Source organism: Palaemon carinicauda, chromosome 2, assembly GCF_036898095.1.
Source record: "Palaemon carinicauda isolate YSFRI2023 chromosome 2, ASM3689809v2, whole genome shotgun sequence".
Taxonomy (NCBI): Eukaryota; Metazoa; Arthropoda; class Malacostraca; order Decapoda; family Palaemonidae; genus Palaemon; species Palaemon carinicauda.
Genome location: NC_090726.1, coordinates 44,796,491 through 44,814,304, shown reverse-complemented (window position 1 = coordinate 44,814,304; position 17,814 = coordinate 44,796,491). Strand labels below are relative to the sequence as shown.

Here is a 17,814-nt window from a genome sequence, read left to right as displayed (position 1 = left end):
GGAGCAGCAGTTACAAAAAGGTCCGGACAAAGATCCTTAAAAATCAGCATGATTTATTTAAAGTCCATAGAGGGCTAAGCAGCTTAAGGCTCCTCTCCGTCTGACAGAGTCCTCAAGGGAATATCAGTAGGAGGGGGAACAGCAACTTCCTCATCTGAAGGAACCTTGTCCGACAATAGCCGAGTCTCAAGCAAGGGAGAGACCTACCGTGGTGGCAATGCTTTACAAGCAGAGTCCACACGCACTGGTGCATTAGTAGCGGACCAGGACGCAACGTCATGTGACTGCTTAACAGTCTGTGAACTGTCAACAACAACAGGTGCGGGAGGACGCTCGGCGTCCACTCGAGACTGTTTTGACTGCCTAGTCTGAGCAGTCAAAACAACTCTAGACTGCGGTAGTTGACGCTCAGCGTCAAAACAAGTCAACTCCGCTGGTTGGCGAACGTCCTGAACGTCAACAGGAGCATTAGGAAGCGGCTGAAAGTCAACACGTGACCGCATCGAGTGAGGCTCTACATATCGTGACTGACGTGTTTAGCTACGCCAACGTCAACAGGACGCACAAAGGTTTGTTTGGGCGGCTGAAGGCCAGGATCTCGATGAGATAAACGGCTAGGATCAACGTGAACCTTATCGGCAGAATAGTCTTCCATAAGAGAGGCAAGCTTATTCTGCATGTCTTGCCGTACAACCCATTTAGGATCAACGGGAATGGTTGCGGTAAGAGACGAGGGTAACGTCTGTGACTGCAAAACCTTGCCTACAAAAAAACTCTCGGAGCCTGTGTTACGCTTTTGTTTAGGCGGCGAGCAGTCTTCCGATGACTGCATAGGGTCAGAGCTGTCCTAATAGTTAAAACCAGGACGCTGGACCTGTCCTGAAAGGACTGACTTTCGCTTAAAGGGCCTTGAAACCTTGTTCCACGGTTTCTTATGCGAAAAGCCTTCGGATGACGAGGAGAAAATCGTCTCTCTCGTCTTATGGTAGGGGTGATCTTGATGAGATACGCCTGATACCATAGAGGGAACGTCTGTTCGCTGATCAAGGCCTCTCGAACCCATAAGTCGTACGACATTACTTCTTCCCTGGGCTTGGGAGCTTGCAAGAGGTCTCGGACTAGGCGAACGACAGGCACGAACAGACGAACCCTCGGTCGCAACACTGATAACACTTTGCGCAATATCACTTTATCACTACGATTTTCTGTTTTGCACTTATTTCACTGAAATCGAATTTCTTTTACAAATCACATTAGGTATGAATAAAACTGATTTCTACCTGAAGCACGCAATTCTACCCTCATCAAAAGGTTATAATTGCGAAATCAGTCGTATAATGTAAGCACATTAATACAAGCAAAAAACAGTAAACATATTTTAAGGTAAAAAGATCAGTGGCTGGGAAAGAGACTGAACACTAGTTCATTCAAAACTACGTTTTCAATCTCTCACCGTACAGTGCCTTGGGACGAGAATAAAAACTAAAAACGTTTTATCCTTTCTCCCCGTACAGAGACTAGGGACGAGAGTAACTCGAGAACAACGTTACTCGCTTGGGACGAGAATAAAGATCGGAACGTTCTCTCTCCTCTCTCTCTCTCCGTCTCTATCTCTCTCTCTCTCTCTTGATTTCGCACCGAAGAGAAGAGCCACCTTACTTTTCGTCAATAAACAGGTTATTTGACCAAAGGAAAAAACTGAAAGGTTTTTCAATTAAAAAGTTCCTTTAAAATAGAATTTAAAACATTTAAGCTTTGAAAGAAGAATGAACAAAACGTCAGAATCGATTTACTCTTTCTGCAAAGTGAAACCGTGATACTCTCTCTCTCTATCGTAACGATAGAGCGCAAACTGCGTAGCATAAATAAACTAAACGTTAGTTCATCTTTGAAACAGTACGAAGACTATTCAAAGAAAATCTTTCATAAAATATCTACTAAAAAATATTCATTTAATAAGTTTTAAATCATTAGCTCTGTAAAAGTTATTTACGATTGAAAGGGCTCAACGTTGTTTAACTTCGGTTTCCAAGTTAGGACCGCCTACTCTCAGGAAAGGTCGCATATAAACAAATCATTAAAATTTATCTTGATGTTTATTATAAATGGAAAGCTAATCGAAGAGGCCTAATAAAGGCGGTTGAGATATAAAATATATAGAGGAAAATCTATAATTAATTTATAACGTGATAAGATAATTGCTAAAAGCCTAAAACACACTTCCGTACTAAGGGAAGGGTCGGCCATTTAAAAGTCAAAGAAAGTCCAAAAAACAATCCAAAGTCATCAAAAATTAAATCTATCCAAAAACGAGTTCAAGATTTAAGTTGAAGATAAAACACCTGCACTGCGAAAGCTCAAACCAAAATGAAGTACTTCACCAAATATGTTGAGAAAACTCCAGGTTCTACAGCGAGTAATGATACGTCTTGTCGTCAAGGTCGACAGAGAAGAATTGAAGGGTTTGTTTACATGCAAGAGTGGTATCTGGCCGATAGTTGGCGCTGGTGGGCACACCCGCAACCTTCATAGCGATCGTTCGCGAGTTTTTTGAGTGTGTTTTCTGTCGAGCCGCTGAGTAGCAGCTATTATATATTCACCGGCTAAGTTAAATATTTAAAATTTTAATTTGCATTCCTTGCTTTGATATTGATAAACCAGTTTGAATAGCATTCAGTTGATCTGACCTTTTTTATGTGTAAATTCAAGTATTGCAATTGTAATATTATTATTATTACTAGCTAAGCTACAACCCTAGTTGGAAAAGCAAGATGCTATAAGCCCAAGGGCTCCAACAGGGAAAAATAGCCCAGTGAGGAAAGGAAACAAGGAAATAAATAAATGATGAGAATAAATTAACAATATATCATTCTAAAAACAGTAACAGCGTAAAAACAGATAACTGTTTGAGTACTATACTCTATGAGCCTTTGCTGTTCTATATCGACTTTTTGCATTCTACTTTTCAAGAAACAGCATTCAATGAGCATGAAAAATATACAATAATGCCAAGAAAGGAAACTGTAAAAAACTGATTAGAGCTATTACATTGATCTTTCTACTAATCTCTTCTGGCTCTCAATTAAACCAAACCAGATATACATCAAATTTATATAGTTATGTGGTCCCTATTTTACGCAAAGGTGCAAATCTAGTTGGAAAGAGAACTGCTATGAGCCAAAGAGCCTAAAATAAAAGGCATCCAAATATGCCATAATAATATATGAAGTGAAGAACAAACTATCCTAGGGAAAAAAAAAATTAATATGAGAAAAATAAGAAAAAAATGTAATGATAAAACTTATAAAATCAAAATATCGTAAAAAATTTTATTTTTCTACACAGAGAACCATCGCCTTCAGTATAGTTAGTCAGACTGTTAGAATTAAAATCAAATCTAACAATGCATTATGTGGGCGATGGTATAGTCCTGTATGATCTCAATGTTAAAGTTGATAAGAATTAGGTGGTCAGTTTTCTAATGAGCTTAGTGGAAGTGACTTTAAAGGAAATAAGAATGGCAATTTAGAGCAGAGGAATGGAAGGGCACCCGTGAAAAGGCAGAAAGTTGAGAATAACAGGAGACGTCAGTTCCCCCGAGACATTCCTGACTTCGTTTACCCAACAATCACTTTATTTTTTGGTAGATACCAATACCACCAGGCTGTACGGTATCAGTAAGGTAGAAGGTTTGTACATTTTAAGGGTAAGTAAGAACTAATTAACCCTTTTACCCCCAATGGACGTACTGGTAGGTTTCACAAAACTCATCCCTTTACCCACATGGACGTACTGGTACGTCCTTGCAAAAACCTGCTATCTACATTTTTTTTTTTGCATATTTTTTATAACTCTATGAGAAACTTCAGGCATTTTCCAAAAGAATGAGACCAACCTGACCTCTCTATAATGAACATTAAGGCTGTTAGAGCAATTTAAAAAATATATATTGCAAAATGTGCTTGAAAAGAGAAAAAAAAAATGCCTGGGGGTTAAGGGTTGGAAAGTTCCAAATAGCCTGGGGGTAAAAGGGTTAAATGCTATACATTTCCTTTTAGCACGCTATTCTATCATTTCTCGTTTCTTTTTTAAGTTTTTAAAGTTTATATTTAAAAGATCTAATTTCATGTTGTTACTGTTCTTAGAATATTTTATTTTGATGGTTTATTACTTCTCTTGTAGTTTATTCATTTTCTTGTTTCCTTTCCTCACTGGGATGTTTTTTCCATGTTGGAACCCCTGGTACTGTATATAGCATCTTACTTTTCCAATTAAGGTTATAGCTTAGCTTGTAAAAATAATAATAATAATAAATATAATAATAACAATAATAATAATAATAATAACAACAGTGCTTACCTGTTCCCTGAAAATGACACATAGTAGTCTTTTTCTTTATGAACTACAAATTTAGAATCGTTGTAACCCCAGCCATTCCATTTCAGTAGCTCCTGTCTGCAATAAGAAATAAAAAATTTTTAATAAAAAGTTCAATATTTATGCATTATTTTTTACATTACAAGTAAAGTTATAGCTACTTTTCTGTAAATAATGCCCTTTATCATAATACTAGTGTAAGTGACCCATCAGAAATTATAGCTTAATATTTAGATTGATACGCTCACACACATAAGACCCAACAACGGGGAGTGACTACTCCCCTTCCCCGAGGGACTGAGAAAGCTGAGCATGACCAAATATATATATATATATATATATATATATATATATATATATATATATATATATATATATATATATATATATATATATACATATATATACAGTATATATACAGTATATATATATATATATATATATATATATATATATATATATATATATATATATATATCTATATAGATATATATATATCTATATAGATATATATATATATATATATATATATATATATATATATATATATACATATATATCTTTTCTTTCATTCTAAAATTCAAGTATCTCTCATTCTAAGAATTTTAATAATCCCTTTTAATAAAACTTGCTTGCATAGTTCGTACTGCACTCAGCATTCTCAGGTTTAACATACATACATACAGGAATATTCCCTGGATGGTCAATGAATTCCAGAAAGTTATAGCTTCTAAGTATTTACCAAATTCAAAGTTATATATATATCAATTACTAAAAAACATTCACACTTACATAAGAGTGGCCACCCACTAAATAAAAAGGTCTAAAAGTTATTATCAAACTACCCTCCACTCTGAAATGAAGTTGCAGCTACTCATTAACGACATGGAATACTATTTCTTATGTTAAAAAAATAATGGCAATAACCTAGTGAATACTAGGATCAAGTTTACAAAGGGCCTAATTAGGAATCATACGTAATTACAATACACAAGACTCTTATACCCAACTAGGGTCCATTCATCTGCAGGCGTGACTGGGGGCACAAATACTCATCAGGGAACCTGCTGGAGGTTGACGAGTTGCCTTGCGTACTCTTACAAAAAGAGGTACATGCTTGTATGGACGCGGGCATGGCTGAAGGGGCTTGTTTGAGAACGATTGCTGCTATCGCTCACTAACGTCAGAACTAGAAGGCTCTATCCCATGAGGGGTAGACGCCTGAGGCAATGACCCTGAAGGGCCATGCCTCACGAGACTCGTTGTGCCCTATGGGCATGATGGCAAGAGGCTGAGACTGCAAGCAGTTGGCGGCTGCCACCATCAGGATGCTCCAAAGAGCTGTAGATGAGTCTAATGCCTGCTTGTTAGGTACTCAAGTGGAGTACCACCCAAGAGAGGAAGTCCTTTCTTGTTGGCGAGATGGGCAACCTACCTTGGAGGGCAGAGGAACAGAGCGTTTCTCCGACTGAAGGAACTCACCGCACTGAGCAAGTTCAGATTGCTGCGTGTGCACATCATGCTGAGCAAGCTCAGCTGGTATGCTCACCGCGAGGGGATCGCAAACCTGGCCGGGGCTCCGGGAAGACTCTGCCAACAATTCCGCAGGTGGTTGAGAAGTTGCGGGTGGCGCTTCAGCGAGGGCCACGAGACCTTCTGGAGGGAACGCCACTCCAGAGGCATGGCTTGCACCCCATGCCTTTGGAGGCATATGTGCACTCCTGCTGCGTCCCAAGCTTCAGCACCTCTATGAGCCATTCCTTAGGGGAGAAACTTGAAATCTCCAAGGAGGGCCTAAGTTGATGCATGGCATCAAGAGAGATAGACTACCCTTTGGCCATGGGCGCCGTCGCTTTCCTAAGTGAAGCAACAGGGCCGCCAAATGTGAGGGTTGCCTGGGTGTCAAACAGTCATTACTCTTACTCGTTCGTTCTCCAGAGGAGGCCCTAACGAATAAAGTCAGCAGGGGGGTACAAGGCGCCAAAGAGAGAAGTCAGGACTTCTTTGACCTCAAGGACAACCCCGTGGGAGAAGATTCCTTTTTAGCCTTATTCTTTCATCACTGACAGGATGGCCACTCCCGACACTCTCCGCCGGGAGACGTCCGAGTGTCGTTTGCACGCAAAGCAAAGGGAATGAGGATCTGTCTCCTAAGCCAACATAAAGGTTTATTTACCTCACATAAAAAGTTATGGCTAGCTTCCAGCTACGCAAGAACAGTAAATCCATCGTAAAGAACAAAAGGTTTGCATATATGTAGGAACACATATTGTACAGAAGGTGTAAATTGGGAAGGGGATTTCAAAGTAATACAGCACCCCCATGGGCCAAGTAGGGACACACTAGTGTTCTAGGTAAGGTTAGGTGGGGAGTCTATGGGAGACCAAAGTAAGGGCCTAACACCTTACGATAGGTGAAAATGCATCCCTGTAATTCAAACTATAGTCTTCTATAGGAAATACCTGGAGCCTTTGTATTTCAGCAGCAAGTTCCTCCCACGTGGGTAAAATATGGACACCAACTAACCTAAATCCCCCCCCCCCCAACCTAACCTACATACCTAATGGGGGGCTAACACCCACCTTAGACTGCCATACTCTAAGTCAGACGTCACCATGCATACAGGTGGCCGCTATCATGCATACACCCCAAATACCCTTTAAGAGTATAAAATGAGATCTGTCCTTAACTATAATAAAACCCAGTAGCCGAGTTAAGTTCCAGCCAATAATTTTCCTAGAGTTTAAACTCTAGGAAAATTACTTCATGGCCAGAACTGACCATAATTCCTAAAATATCATACATAGCTTAACCACAGTCATAATTAATAGTATAAAATCAAAGATATTACCGTTTCCTGGGCACAGTGGGAGCTGTGACATCATGCTCCGTTTTCTCAGGGGCCGAGGGGCGCCAAGATGCAAGTTGAAGGTTTATCTCAGACCCCAAGGGCTTGCCGGTTTCATTTTCCTTTTCTGCTCGACTAGAACTCGGGGAATTTGTATCACATTCACTTTGTCCAGATGAACTGTCACATTTATTGGCTGATAAATGCCGCTGAATTACCGAAAGACGATTGCGAGCAGACGATGCCATAGCTGTTGTTGTTGTGCCACTGTTTCGACTGGATTATCGTACATGAGCCTTATGATTGTTGTTTTTCAACCAAAATTATCGTACAGTTTTAATATAATTATTAAGGAGTTACATGATTGACTTATTTCAAAATATTATATTATAACTTTTTAATTAAACACACACACATGTATATACCTAAGGTATGTATCGTACATCGTACTGGACCTAAAATAGTCGTACATGTATAATAATTATCGTACGAATGACACCCCCATGTTGTGCCACTGTTTGTTATCCTCTTTAAATAATTGCAATATTAAGAACTTTTTAGATAATAATCTAGTAATCATTACGCATTATTAAAATAAATCTTGAGAATAATACTATTAATATTTTTCTTTATAATAAAGAAACAATTCATATTTTGAGTGTTGAACGACCCTTCCGCATACTTCACAATTATCGATCATACGATCACTAACTGTTTTAAATTGTTTCCTCATTATAAAGATATTGCAAACATTTAAATGAGAAAATTTAAATGATTTAATAGACAGTTTATATTATCAAATATATCATTGAATAAATTTGCGATGGACATTCACGTATTGTCACTGGAATTAATAACAGATATTGTTAAGAATTTGAAGTGTAGGCCTATATACATTTATGTATAGTTTTCGTTAATTTATTTGTCAGATTTCTTTAGGGGTGAGTTGTGTGTTATGTTTTACGCCTACAGGAATGATAAAGTATAAAGAATAAGTGGAACAATAGATTGCTACATAATGTTTAAGCCACTCCTTCCTCAGTTTCATAACGCCTCCTTTTCGTTCTTTGCGTAAATGCATGTTTTAATAATACAATTTTAGAAATACAACAATATGTAACTTTATGCATATTTTTATTATAACTAATATACGCTAACTTCTGAAAATACTTTAATTCATATATATTTTGATTCATTAACTTTGTGTGTGTAAAGAACAATCTTATATCATATACAAGAAAAACAGAATATGATATTCTACTTTGTCTTCCCTCACGGCTCAAATCAAAATGAATATGTGGGTAGGCCTAGGCTATGTATATATATATATATATATATATATATATATATATATATATATATATATATATATATATATATATATATATATATATATATATATATGTGTGTGTGTGTGTGTGTGTGTGTGTGTGTGTGTGTGTGTATGTATGTATGTATGTATTATTATTATTGTTATTATTATTAATTGCTAAGCTACAACCCTAGTTGGAAAAGCAGAATGCTATACGGACGGGGGCCCCAACAGGGAAAATAGCCCAGTAAGGAAAGGAAAGAAGGAAAAAAAATATTTTGATATAGCTTGTTCGTATGCTTATTGTTTTACACTTCTTTACGCCTGATGTACACATTTTTGCAGGAGTTTGCCAAAAAGAATTTACCACAATGAGTCTTGCATATAAGTAAGTGACTTTATCTAATCAAATTAGATTAGAACTTCACACAGTACTTCAAAACTGAATCGACACTCGAATGATAAGGCATTGAATCTTAAGGATAATATTGTCCGTTCGGTGATTCGGTGTGGCAACAAAGAGCACACTTATGATTCATTGTATCAAAGATCACGCATCTCTATCGAGACTATGATACAGATGAAAGCCACGTGTTTTGAGCAAAGGTCAGTACTATAATAATTGATGTTCACGTGAACAAGGCATCAGTCAGTCAACCGAAAAAAAAATTATGACCATTGCATACTTAGCAATCAAGTATCATAAATTAAATTTCAAACACATGGTCTAATCACTGTCAAAAATCTCATTTTATCGTGACAACATTTCTAGTTGTTCAACCGAATTAAAAAAGAAAAAAAAAGAAGTATGACCATTGCATACTTGGCAATCAAGTATCATAAATCAAATTTCAAACACACGTTCTAATCACTTTCAAAAGGCTCATTTTATCGTGACAACATTTCTAGTTTTCACTTCACTTTGTTCCCAGACTTAAGAATATTTCTCCCGTGAAACAAAACTACTTCTAAGGCAACATTTCTTCTGTATTTTTAGGTCTTACACCATAAGATAACAGCTGTACTTGTATAATTTGCTATACAACTGAAGCAACCTTATCAGTATCACTCTCGGTACTTTGCTTCTTCCCACTCAAAGAAAGTTATACACGTCACAACTTCTAGTTTTTAGAAGATAAAGTTCCTGTTGATAAAAGACACAGACTTCTTTTTAAAGACATGTCTGTAGCACACTCTTGACATCTTTTGAAAGGATGCGATGAGTGTTTCTTCATTGTCTTTACTAGACTGTTGCAGCATTACCAAACTGTGTTGCTCAGGCAACTATTGTATCAATATCAATCATTGTTTTCTAGTCTTGGGTAGTGCCATAGCCTCTGTACCATGGCCTTCCACTGTTTTAAGGTAGAGGTCTCTTGCTTGGGGGTACACTAGGGCACATTATTCTATCTTGTGTCTCTTCCTGTATTGTTTTGAGTTTTTATAGTTCATATATGCTTTTCCAACTATGGTTACAGCTTAGCTTGTAATATGTTTTACTATTGTTACTGTTATATTTCATTCGAATTGTTCCTTACTTCTCTTGTAGTTTATTTATTTCCTTAGTTTCTTTCCTCACTGGGTTAGTTTTCCCTGTTGAGACCCTTGGGCTTATAGGATCTTGCTTTTTCAACTAAGGTTGTTGCTTAGCTAGTTGTAATAATAATTAGCATCACGAAGCATTAAATGGATAAAGTAAAACCAACACGAAAATAATATTCCAGTCTGGTATCTTTGATTTAATTCAAAATAAAACCTTTGCTCCAAATGAATTCAAAGCTCGAGGTTACTTTTCCGTTATTTTACGAAATATATTTGGTTGGTTTCAATACACCAAGAGTCAAAATTCCTCAGAAATTTGCAATTCTTTTTTTAATTCTTAATTATAATTTCTTTTCAGACTTTTCAATTCTGTAGAGACAGCAGGGATGAAACACAAAGTTGGTTTTTCATGGCACATTTTTTTTTATTGAAAATAAAACGTGTAAGATATTTAATAAAAGTCAATGTCATGTCATGGTTTAGATATGAAAACTGATCAACAAATATGAAAAAAATATTGGGAAACAAGTGGCATATACAGTACAAGTGCGCGAAAGGGATCATACACCGTTTGTGCAATAAACTTAAATGCCTTGACTATCATCCTCAGATGAAGAGGAAAGTTGGATATTGGTATTTTTTCAGTTTTTTAAAGATTATAATACAACATTTTAACATTCCATTCTCTGTAAATGCTCAAAGATTCAATGTAATCTTCGTCGGCGTGCATCTGGCATCTGCAAACACACGCCCAACAGTAGCACCTCACCTCATTTTTCTTTTTCTTTTTCTCTCCTCGACAAATGAAGTTGGTTTTCTATCCGAAATGTCGACCTGCAACATAGAAAAGAATAATTATTTTGTTATCATCATCTCCTAAGCCTATTGACGCAAAGGGCCTCGGTTACATTTCTCCAGTCGTCTTGAGCTTCCAAATCGATACTTCTCCATTCATCAGCTACTTCAAGTTTCCTAGTCCCAAGCCATGTAGGCCTAATGCCTTGTGGAATCCAGTTAATTGTTCTCATACATGAAGCTTAATATCAAAAGATGTGCTCAATAAAATAAGACAGTACTGGCTCAATTCATACTGTGGTACGTCAACTTGTGGTTTAATAAAATAACATGTATTCATATCAATAAACTTATAAAAGTAGACATTTCTAGTGCCTTCTAATTTCTAGGAAATAGAAAAATAAAAAAATTAAGTGAGTGAGTTCACTGTTCGTTGAAGTCTGTACTAATTACAATGAATTATATCCACGCTTTTCATATTTTGCAAGGAAATTATACATTTATTCACACAAACACCACACACGCATATATAATTTATACATTAAATTTCATTGGTTTGTTTTATTACAAAAGACATCCATTCTCATTATATATATATATATATATATATATATATATATATATATATATATATATATATATATATATATATATATATTACATAAGATGGAAAGATGTTGTAGGGACAGAACAAAGTCAAGGAAACGGCTAAAAGCAGGATGCACCAAGAGGACGAATGGACTATATAAAGACCCTTTTGGCAATATAAATAATTATCATTCATTAAAATAGATGAACCGGCCGTTCAATCAGCCAAATAAACTTAAAGTGACTCGGAATACTCACGCACGGGTGGTAGGTAACTCTGAGCAGTGCCGGCAGCGTTGCCAACGTCTGTGACCGTCACAGTCTGTGTTCTGTAGACCGGCACCTCTTCTGTGACTGTGGCAGTCTGCACTTCGGTGACTGTGGAGGAGACTGTTTCTGTTTCCGTCACGGAAATTGACTGGACTTCGGTCTGTTGGGAGGGAAGAAATCAATATGAGTTTGTGTACACTGTACACACACAAACACACGAACACATACCGCATTTTGACATAGGAAAAATCTATTTTTGGGCGAGATAGCCATGTCATCCTAATGGGAGTTCCTCATAGGTAGCTTTGTACTTAGTACATACATATATATATATATATATATATATATATATATATATATATATATATATATATATATATATATATATATATATATATATACAGTATATATATATAAATATAAATATAAATATAAATATATATATATATATATATATAATATATATATATATATATATATATATGGCCAAGTGGTAAGTCACTGCTCATACAAGTTTCCTGTACCAGGGTTCGACTCCCGGCCGGTCAGAAGCTGTTGTCTTTGAGTGATTTCGCCTGGGGCTCCGATCTCGAGGTCGTTAAGAGAATCCAGACATTAACATATGAAAGATATATGGCTTATTTGAAAATATATATATATATATATATATATATATATATATATATATATATATGAATTTTTATTATTGATATTATTATTCAATTCCCTTACCCGTATATTCGAACCCTATCTATCGCCCTATCTATCAATTTAAATATCCGTCTATCTATTTACAAATCTAAATATTTATTTAAATATCTATCTTCTTATTTAAATATCTATCTTTTTAAATACCAACATATTAAAATATCTATCATTTTAAATACATATCTATATATATATCTATCTTTTTTAAATATATATGTTTAAATATCCATCTATCTATTTAAACATATATATTTTGAAATATCTATCTTTATAAATATATATATATATATATATATATATATATATATATATATATATATATATATATATATATATATATATATATATATATTTAAATATCTACATTTTTAAATACCTATTTAAATATGTATTATTTTAAATATTTATCTTTTTAAATATCTATGTATTTGAATATGTATCTTTTTAAATATCTATTAAAAAAAGGTGTCTAGTTTCAGTTCCAGTACCATCAGAACAGATGCTCACCAGAACGTCAGCCTGGCAAGCCCAACCCACCCTGTGGTGCCTAACCACAGTAGTGGCCTACCCAGTAAACAGCTTAAAGTCACGGTCTGGGGCTGGGATCGATCTGCTGCCATGCGAATGCTGGGCGAACACGTTACTACTGTTTTAAATATCTAACTTTTTAAATATTTATCTTTTTAAATATCTATCTATCTAACGATTTATCTTCCTATCTATCTATCGAAAAGTTAAACTTTAGTTTACCTCAGTTTCCGTAGTGATAATAGTGACAGAACTCGTGATGAAGGTAGGAACAATTTCGGTCTCCGTCAGCGTGGTCACGACCATTTCGGTCTCGGTGACCGAAACGGTCTCTGATATGGTGGTGGGTTCGATGACAGTCGTTGGGACCACTTCGGTCTCTGTGACCGAAACGGTCTCAGTGACCGAAATGGTCTCGGATATGGTGGTGGATTCGATGACGGTAGTTGGAACCACTTCGGTCTCTGTGATCGAAATGGTCTCGATAATTGTGGTTGGTTCAATAACAGTAGTCGGGACCGTAATGGTCTCGGATATGGTGGTGGGTTCAATGATGGTAGTAGGGACCACTTCGGTCTCAGTGACCGAAACGGTCTCCGATATAGTTGTGGGCTCGATGACGGTTGTAGAGACCACCTCGGTCTCGGTGACCGAAACGGTCTCTAATATGGTGGTAGGTTCTGTGACGGTTATAGAGACCACTTCGGTTTCTGTGACCAAAATGGTCTCAGAAGTGGTGGTAGGTTCTACGATGGTGGTTGGGACGAACTCGGTCTCAGTAACAGAAACGGTCTCGGAGATCGTAGTGGCATCGATGACGGTCGTCAAGACCGTCTCCGTAGCGGTCTCTGTGACCTCGGTCGTGTACAGGATCGTGGTGGGGATCGTTGTGATATCGGAGACGGTCTTCGTCTGGAAGACCGTTTTGGTCATGTACTGGGGAACCGTCTTCACTTCGGTCTTGACGATGGTCTGGGTGTGGTAGCCCATGTTGGTCGCGGTCTCGGTCACGACTTCGGTCTCCGTGATGCTGCTGTAGATAAAGGCTGTTGGGCAGACCTGGAAAAAAAACATTAATTCTAAGATAAAAAAAACAAAAAATAGAAGTAATTGAAAAAAACAAAGAAATATGAATTCAAAATAAAAAAATATTGGAAAAATCAAAGAAAAAAATTAATTCAAAATCAAAAACACAAAATAAGAATAATGGAAAAGCACAAATAAAAAAATATGAATTCAAAATAAAAAAAATATTTGAAAAAACAAAAGAAAAAAATAAATTCGGGTAGTTTGTAGCGCTACGGCCAAGCGTCCTAATTTGCTTATTATCGCTCCTACTGTTATCTTGTATAGAATAAAAACGTTTGGAAATGGTCTACGGATCTTAAATATGTTGTGTAAGGGGGGTCCGGGGGGGCGCAGCCCCCCAGGGTAAGGATATGGCTTTCAGCATAGGTTAGGTGGGTTTTTTAAGTTAGCTTCTCCCGCCAAAATCGTTTTCAGAACGACGGCCACAGATCAGAATATTCCCGTTTTCTACGGGATCTGGCCGTCACCCTACAAACGCTCCATAAATTCTACATAAAAAAATAAGGGAAAAAAACAAAGAACAAAAATATGAATTCAAAATAAAAAAAAAATATTGGAAAAAACAAAAGAAAAAAATAATTCAAAATAAAAAACAAAACTAAATATATATATATATATATATATATATATATATATATATATATATAAATGTGATACCTACCACTCTTTTAGGACGAGGTCAAATACAAAATGATGGGTTCGAATCCTAGCTATGGTAGATTACCTTATATGAAAATCTCTCCAAAGTAAATTAAATTTGATACCTATCAGTATCTGTGGTCTTATATATAAAAGGACAAAAATCACATACACATATAAATGTGATACCTACTATTTTAGGATGAGGTAGAGCAGGATAAGATGCCTTTGTTGTAGGTCGGTGAAGCAGGAAGCCCCCAAAAGATGGCGTGACCAGCAGAGCGACGGTAATGGTAAACAAACTGAGAAGACAAACAAGGAAGCTTTTAATGCAAGGGGATCTTGTAGATTACTACAGCAAGTTTTCTTAAGACAGTTAATATATATATATATATATATATATATATATATATATATATATATATATATATATATATATAAATATATATATCTATATATATATACATATATATATATATATATATATATATATATATATATATATATATATATATATATATATATACACTCTCAATCTCTTAAGTAATTTATATTAAATACTTAAGAACTTGTGTCATCAATTATGCTAACACAACACTTTTCTAGTTTACTGTATTTTTTCTTATCTTCAGGGATAAAGTTTTGAAGGAAAATACTGAATTTGCTACTGTGCTGTTCCTTTTATCAACTTTTATCAACAGCTGTTTCAGCCCATAACTAATGGCTTTCTTCAGGGCATATCTATAAAGAAATTATTTTTATGTAATGGCAGTGCATTCGTACAAACGAAAAATAGAAGAAAACTAAAAGACTAAAAATCAATAAACATTAAAATTTGAAGATGTTTTGCAAAATAACTATGAAAATACTGCTGAAGACATCTGAATCTTTTATAAAAAGCCTAAAAATTCCAATTTGACTTCCAAAGTTATTGCAGTGGAGAAAAATCTTGATTTCCAAAAAAATACCAGAAATCAGTTTTGAATGCTCCAGGATAAGTTCTGACTGCATGCTATGGAATCTCATCCTGCTGAAGAAGAGGACATAGTATGATGAAACTTGTACGATTGACATTGGCCACTGCATTCCGATGCACACCGCTTCAATAATCACTGCCATAGTCATCCTTCTCGTGAACATCTTTGTCCCTGATCAGGTCATTTAATGGAATTTTTCTGTCATGTGTATCAAGAGAATGGTGATGTATGGCCCCATTATTATAAATAGCTTAAAGTCTCCTGAACATTGTAATTTAGTTGTATAAATAATGTAACATATATTGAGGGGCTTACACTCCCATTCTAAGCACTTAAATATGTAACTACATTAATCCTAGACTTCTTGGGTGATATGCCTGTTTTTCATCCCAAGGACAGTTACCAAACTTGGCTTGGTGTATAATCTCAGTAATAATCGTTAAAATTGGTTTTACTATGTAGGTGATGATTCTCTTAGGAACATTTACTTCTCAAAATCCACAATGTGATAAAGAGCTATATCTTTGTTGTGTCCATTAGAATTCTGGGCCTGTGTGCAGAATCCATGCATTATCTTCCTTATCATTTCTTCTATGATGTTGCTGTGATATCAATATTTTTTAAGATCTGCCTCTTACATTCTAATTCTTCATGGATAGCTTTCTCCAGCAACTACAGTAGGAGAAGGCCCCAGTGATATAAGCATCAACGACGGACCTCTTATACGAGTTCGGACACTCCAAAAATGTTGAGGGCCAGCTAACATTCATAAATTTCGTGAAGACTTATGTGGGTGGCTAGTGATTGCTGAAAATGTGCACCAGCATGTAGCAGGCTGTGTTGAACATTCAAGTATCCTCAGACTATGAACTCACCTTCATCAAAAGGACATTCTGCAGCATGCCTCCAGAACTTATCCTGGAGCTTTCAAAATTGACGGTCTGGGATTTTGATGGGAATCAAATTTTTTCTCCATGGCAAGGTCTTTGGAACTCCAAATAGAATGTTGAAGCTTCATTAAAAATCCAGAAAGTCGATAGTATTTCAATAATTCTTGGAGGAAAATATTTTCTAATTTCCATAGTGTTTTTTTATGTCTGTAGACTTTTTCTATCTTTTTTTTCATCAATGCACTCCTATTATATAAAGATAACGGAGATTATGGATATTTCCCATTTCACTGTAGGTATGCCCTGAAGAAAGCCCTTAGTTATTGGCTGAAACAGCTGTAAGCAAAAGTTGAATAAAGGGAGCACCACCTTTACAAATACCATCTTTTCATTTATATTGTATCCCTGATGACAATAAAAGATACAGAAAATTAGAAAAGTGTTGCTTTAAAATAACTGAATTTAATGGGTAAATATATACATATGTATAAATTACACACACACACACACACACACACACATATATATATATATATATATATATATATATATATATATATATATATGTATATATATATATGTATATATATATATATGTATAACACATACATACACACACATATATATGTATAACACATACATACACATATATATATGATATATATATATATATTATAAATTTGTGTAAATATATAAAATTATAAGTTAATTATCTTATATATGTGTAAGTTTGACTATCTCACCCTTTGAATAATGAGAACTTATGTGCCATTTTTAAATTTGATAACAAAAATTTACGTAGCTTTACATAAAATTCTAAAAATATCTTGAAAACAAAAGACTCTACACAAGCAAAGCATAACACTAAACTTCCTTCAAAAGAGAATCCTTCACAGCTCTAGGAGTTTGTCGTCTGGTAAATATTCACAAAATGGCATAAAAAAAATATCAAGCCAAACTAGCCTCTATTTACGTTTCCTCACACTTGTCACTTACTTCATCTTCTCTGTGATGTTGGCGGAATCAGTAACCAAACAAGAATACCATTAGTTTGCAACCAACCCAGCTTTATATACCTGAGCCCCATCTGTTGTTGCTGGGACCCGGATTGCTTCTGGTAACAATTGCGTAACGAGGAAACAGAATTGCGAGAAAGGAATTGTCCTCTTAAACCTAGTAATGTGATAGATGAAAGTGGTTCTTAAGGCAGTAGAGCATAGAGGCCGTTTTCCGCTTATTCGAATGTAAATG

The 17,814-nt window shown here is 35.6% G+C and overlaps 2 protein-coding genes across 2 annotated transcripts in view; both read right to left on the bottom strand.

The window, feature by feature from the left end:
* The window catches only part of LOC137624501 (alkyldihydroxyacetonephosphate synthase, peroxisomal-like), a 61,676-nt gene extending 54,170 nt beyond the window's left edge, over positions 1–7,506 (bottom strand). Inside the window, exons 1-2 of the mRNA XM_068355315.1 lie at positions 7,229–7,506; positions 4,360–4,455 (exon numbers count right to left, since the gene is read on the bottom strand). Coding sequence (XP_068211416.1) covers positions 4,360–4,455; positions 7,229–7,473 — 341 coding nt within the window. The 5' untranslated portion in view covers positions 7,474–7,506. The remainder of the gene's footprint in view (positions 1–4,359; positions 4,456–7,228) is intronic.
* A 2,998-nt stretch (positions 7,507–10,504) lies between these two features.
* Positions 10,505–17,586, bottom strand: LOC137617212 (uncharacterized). Its single transcript, XM_068347147.1, has 5 exons — positions 17,560–17,586; positions 14,890–14,998; positions 13,191–14,027; positions 11,721–11,892; positions 10,505–10,913 (listed from the first exon to the last, which is right to left on the bottom strand). The coding sequence occupies exons 1-5, from the start codon at positions 17,562–17,564 to the stop codon at positions 10,897–10,899; spliced, it is 1,140 nt and encodes a 379-aa protein (XP_068203248.1). The 5' UTR covers positions 17,565–17,586; the 3' UTR covers positions 10,505–10,896.
* Between the last annotated feature and the right edge of the window lie 228 nt (positions 17,587–17,814).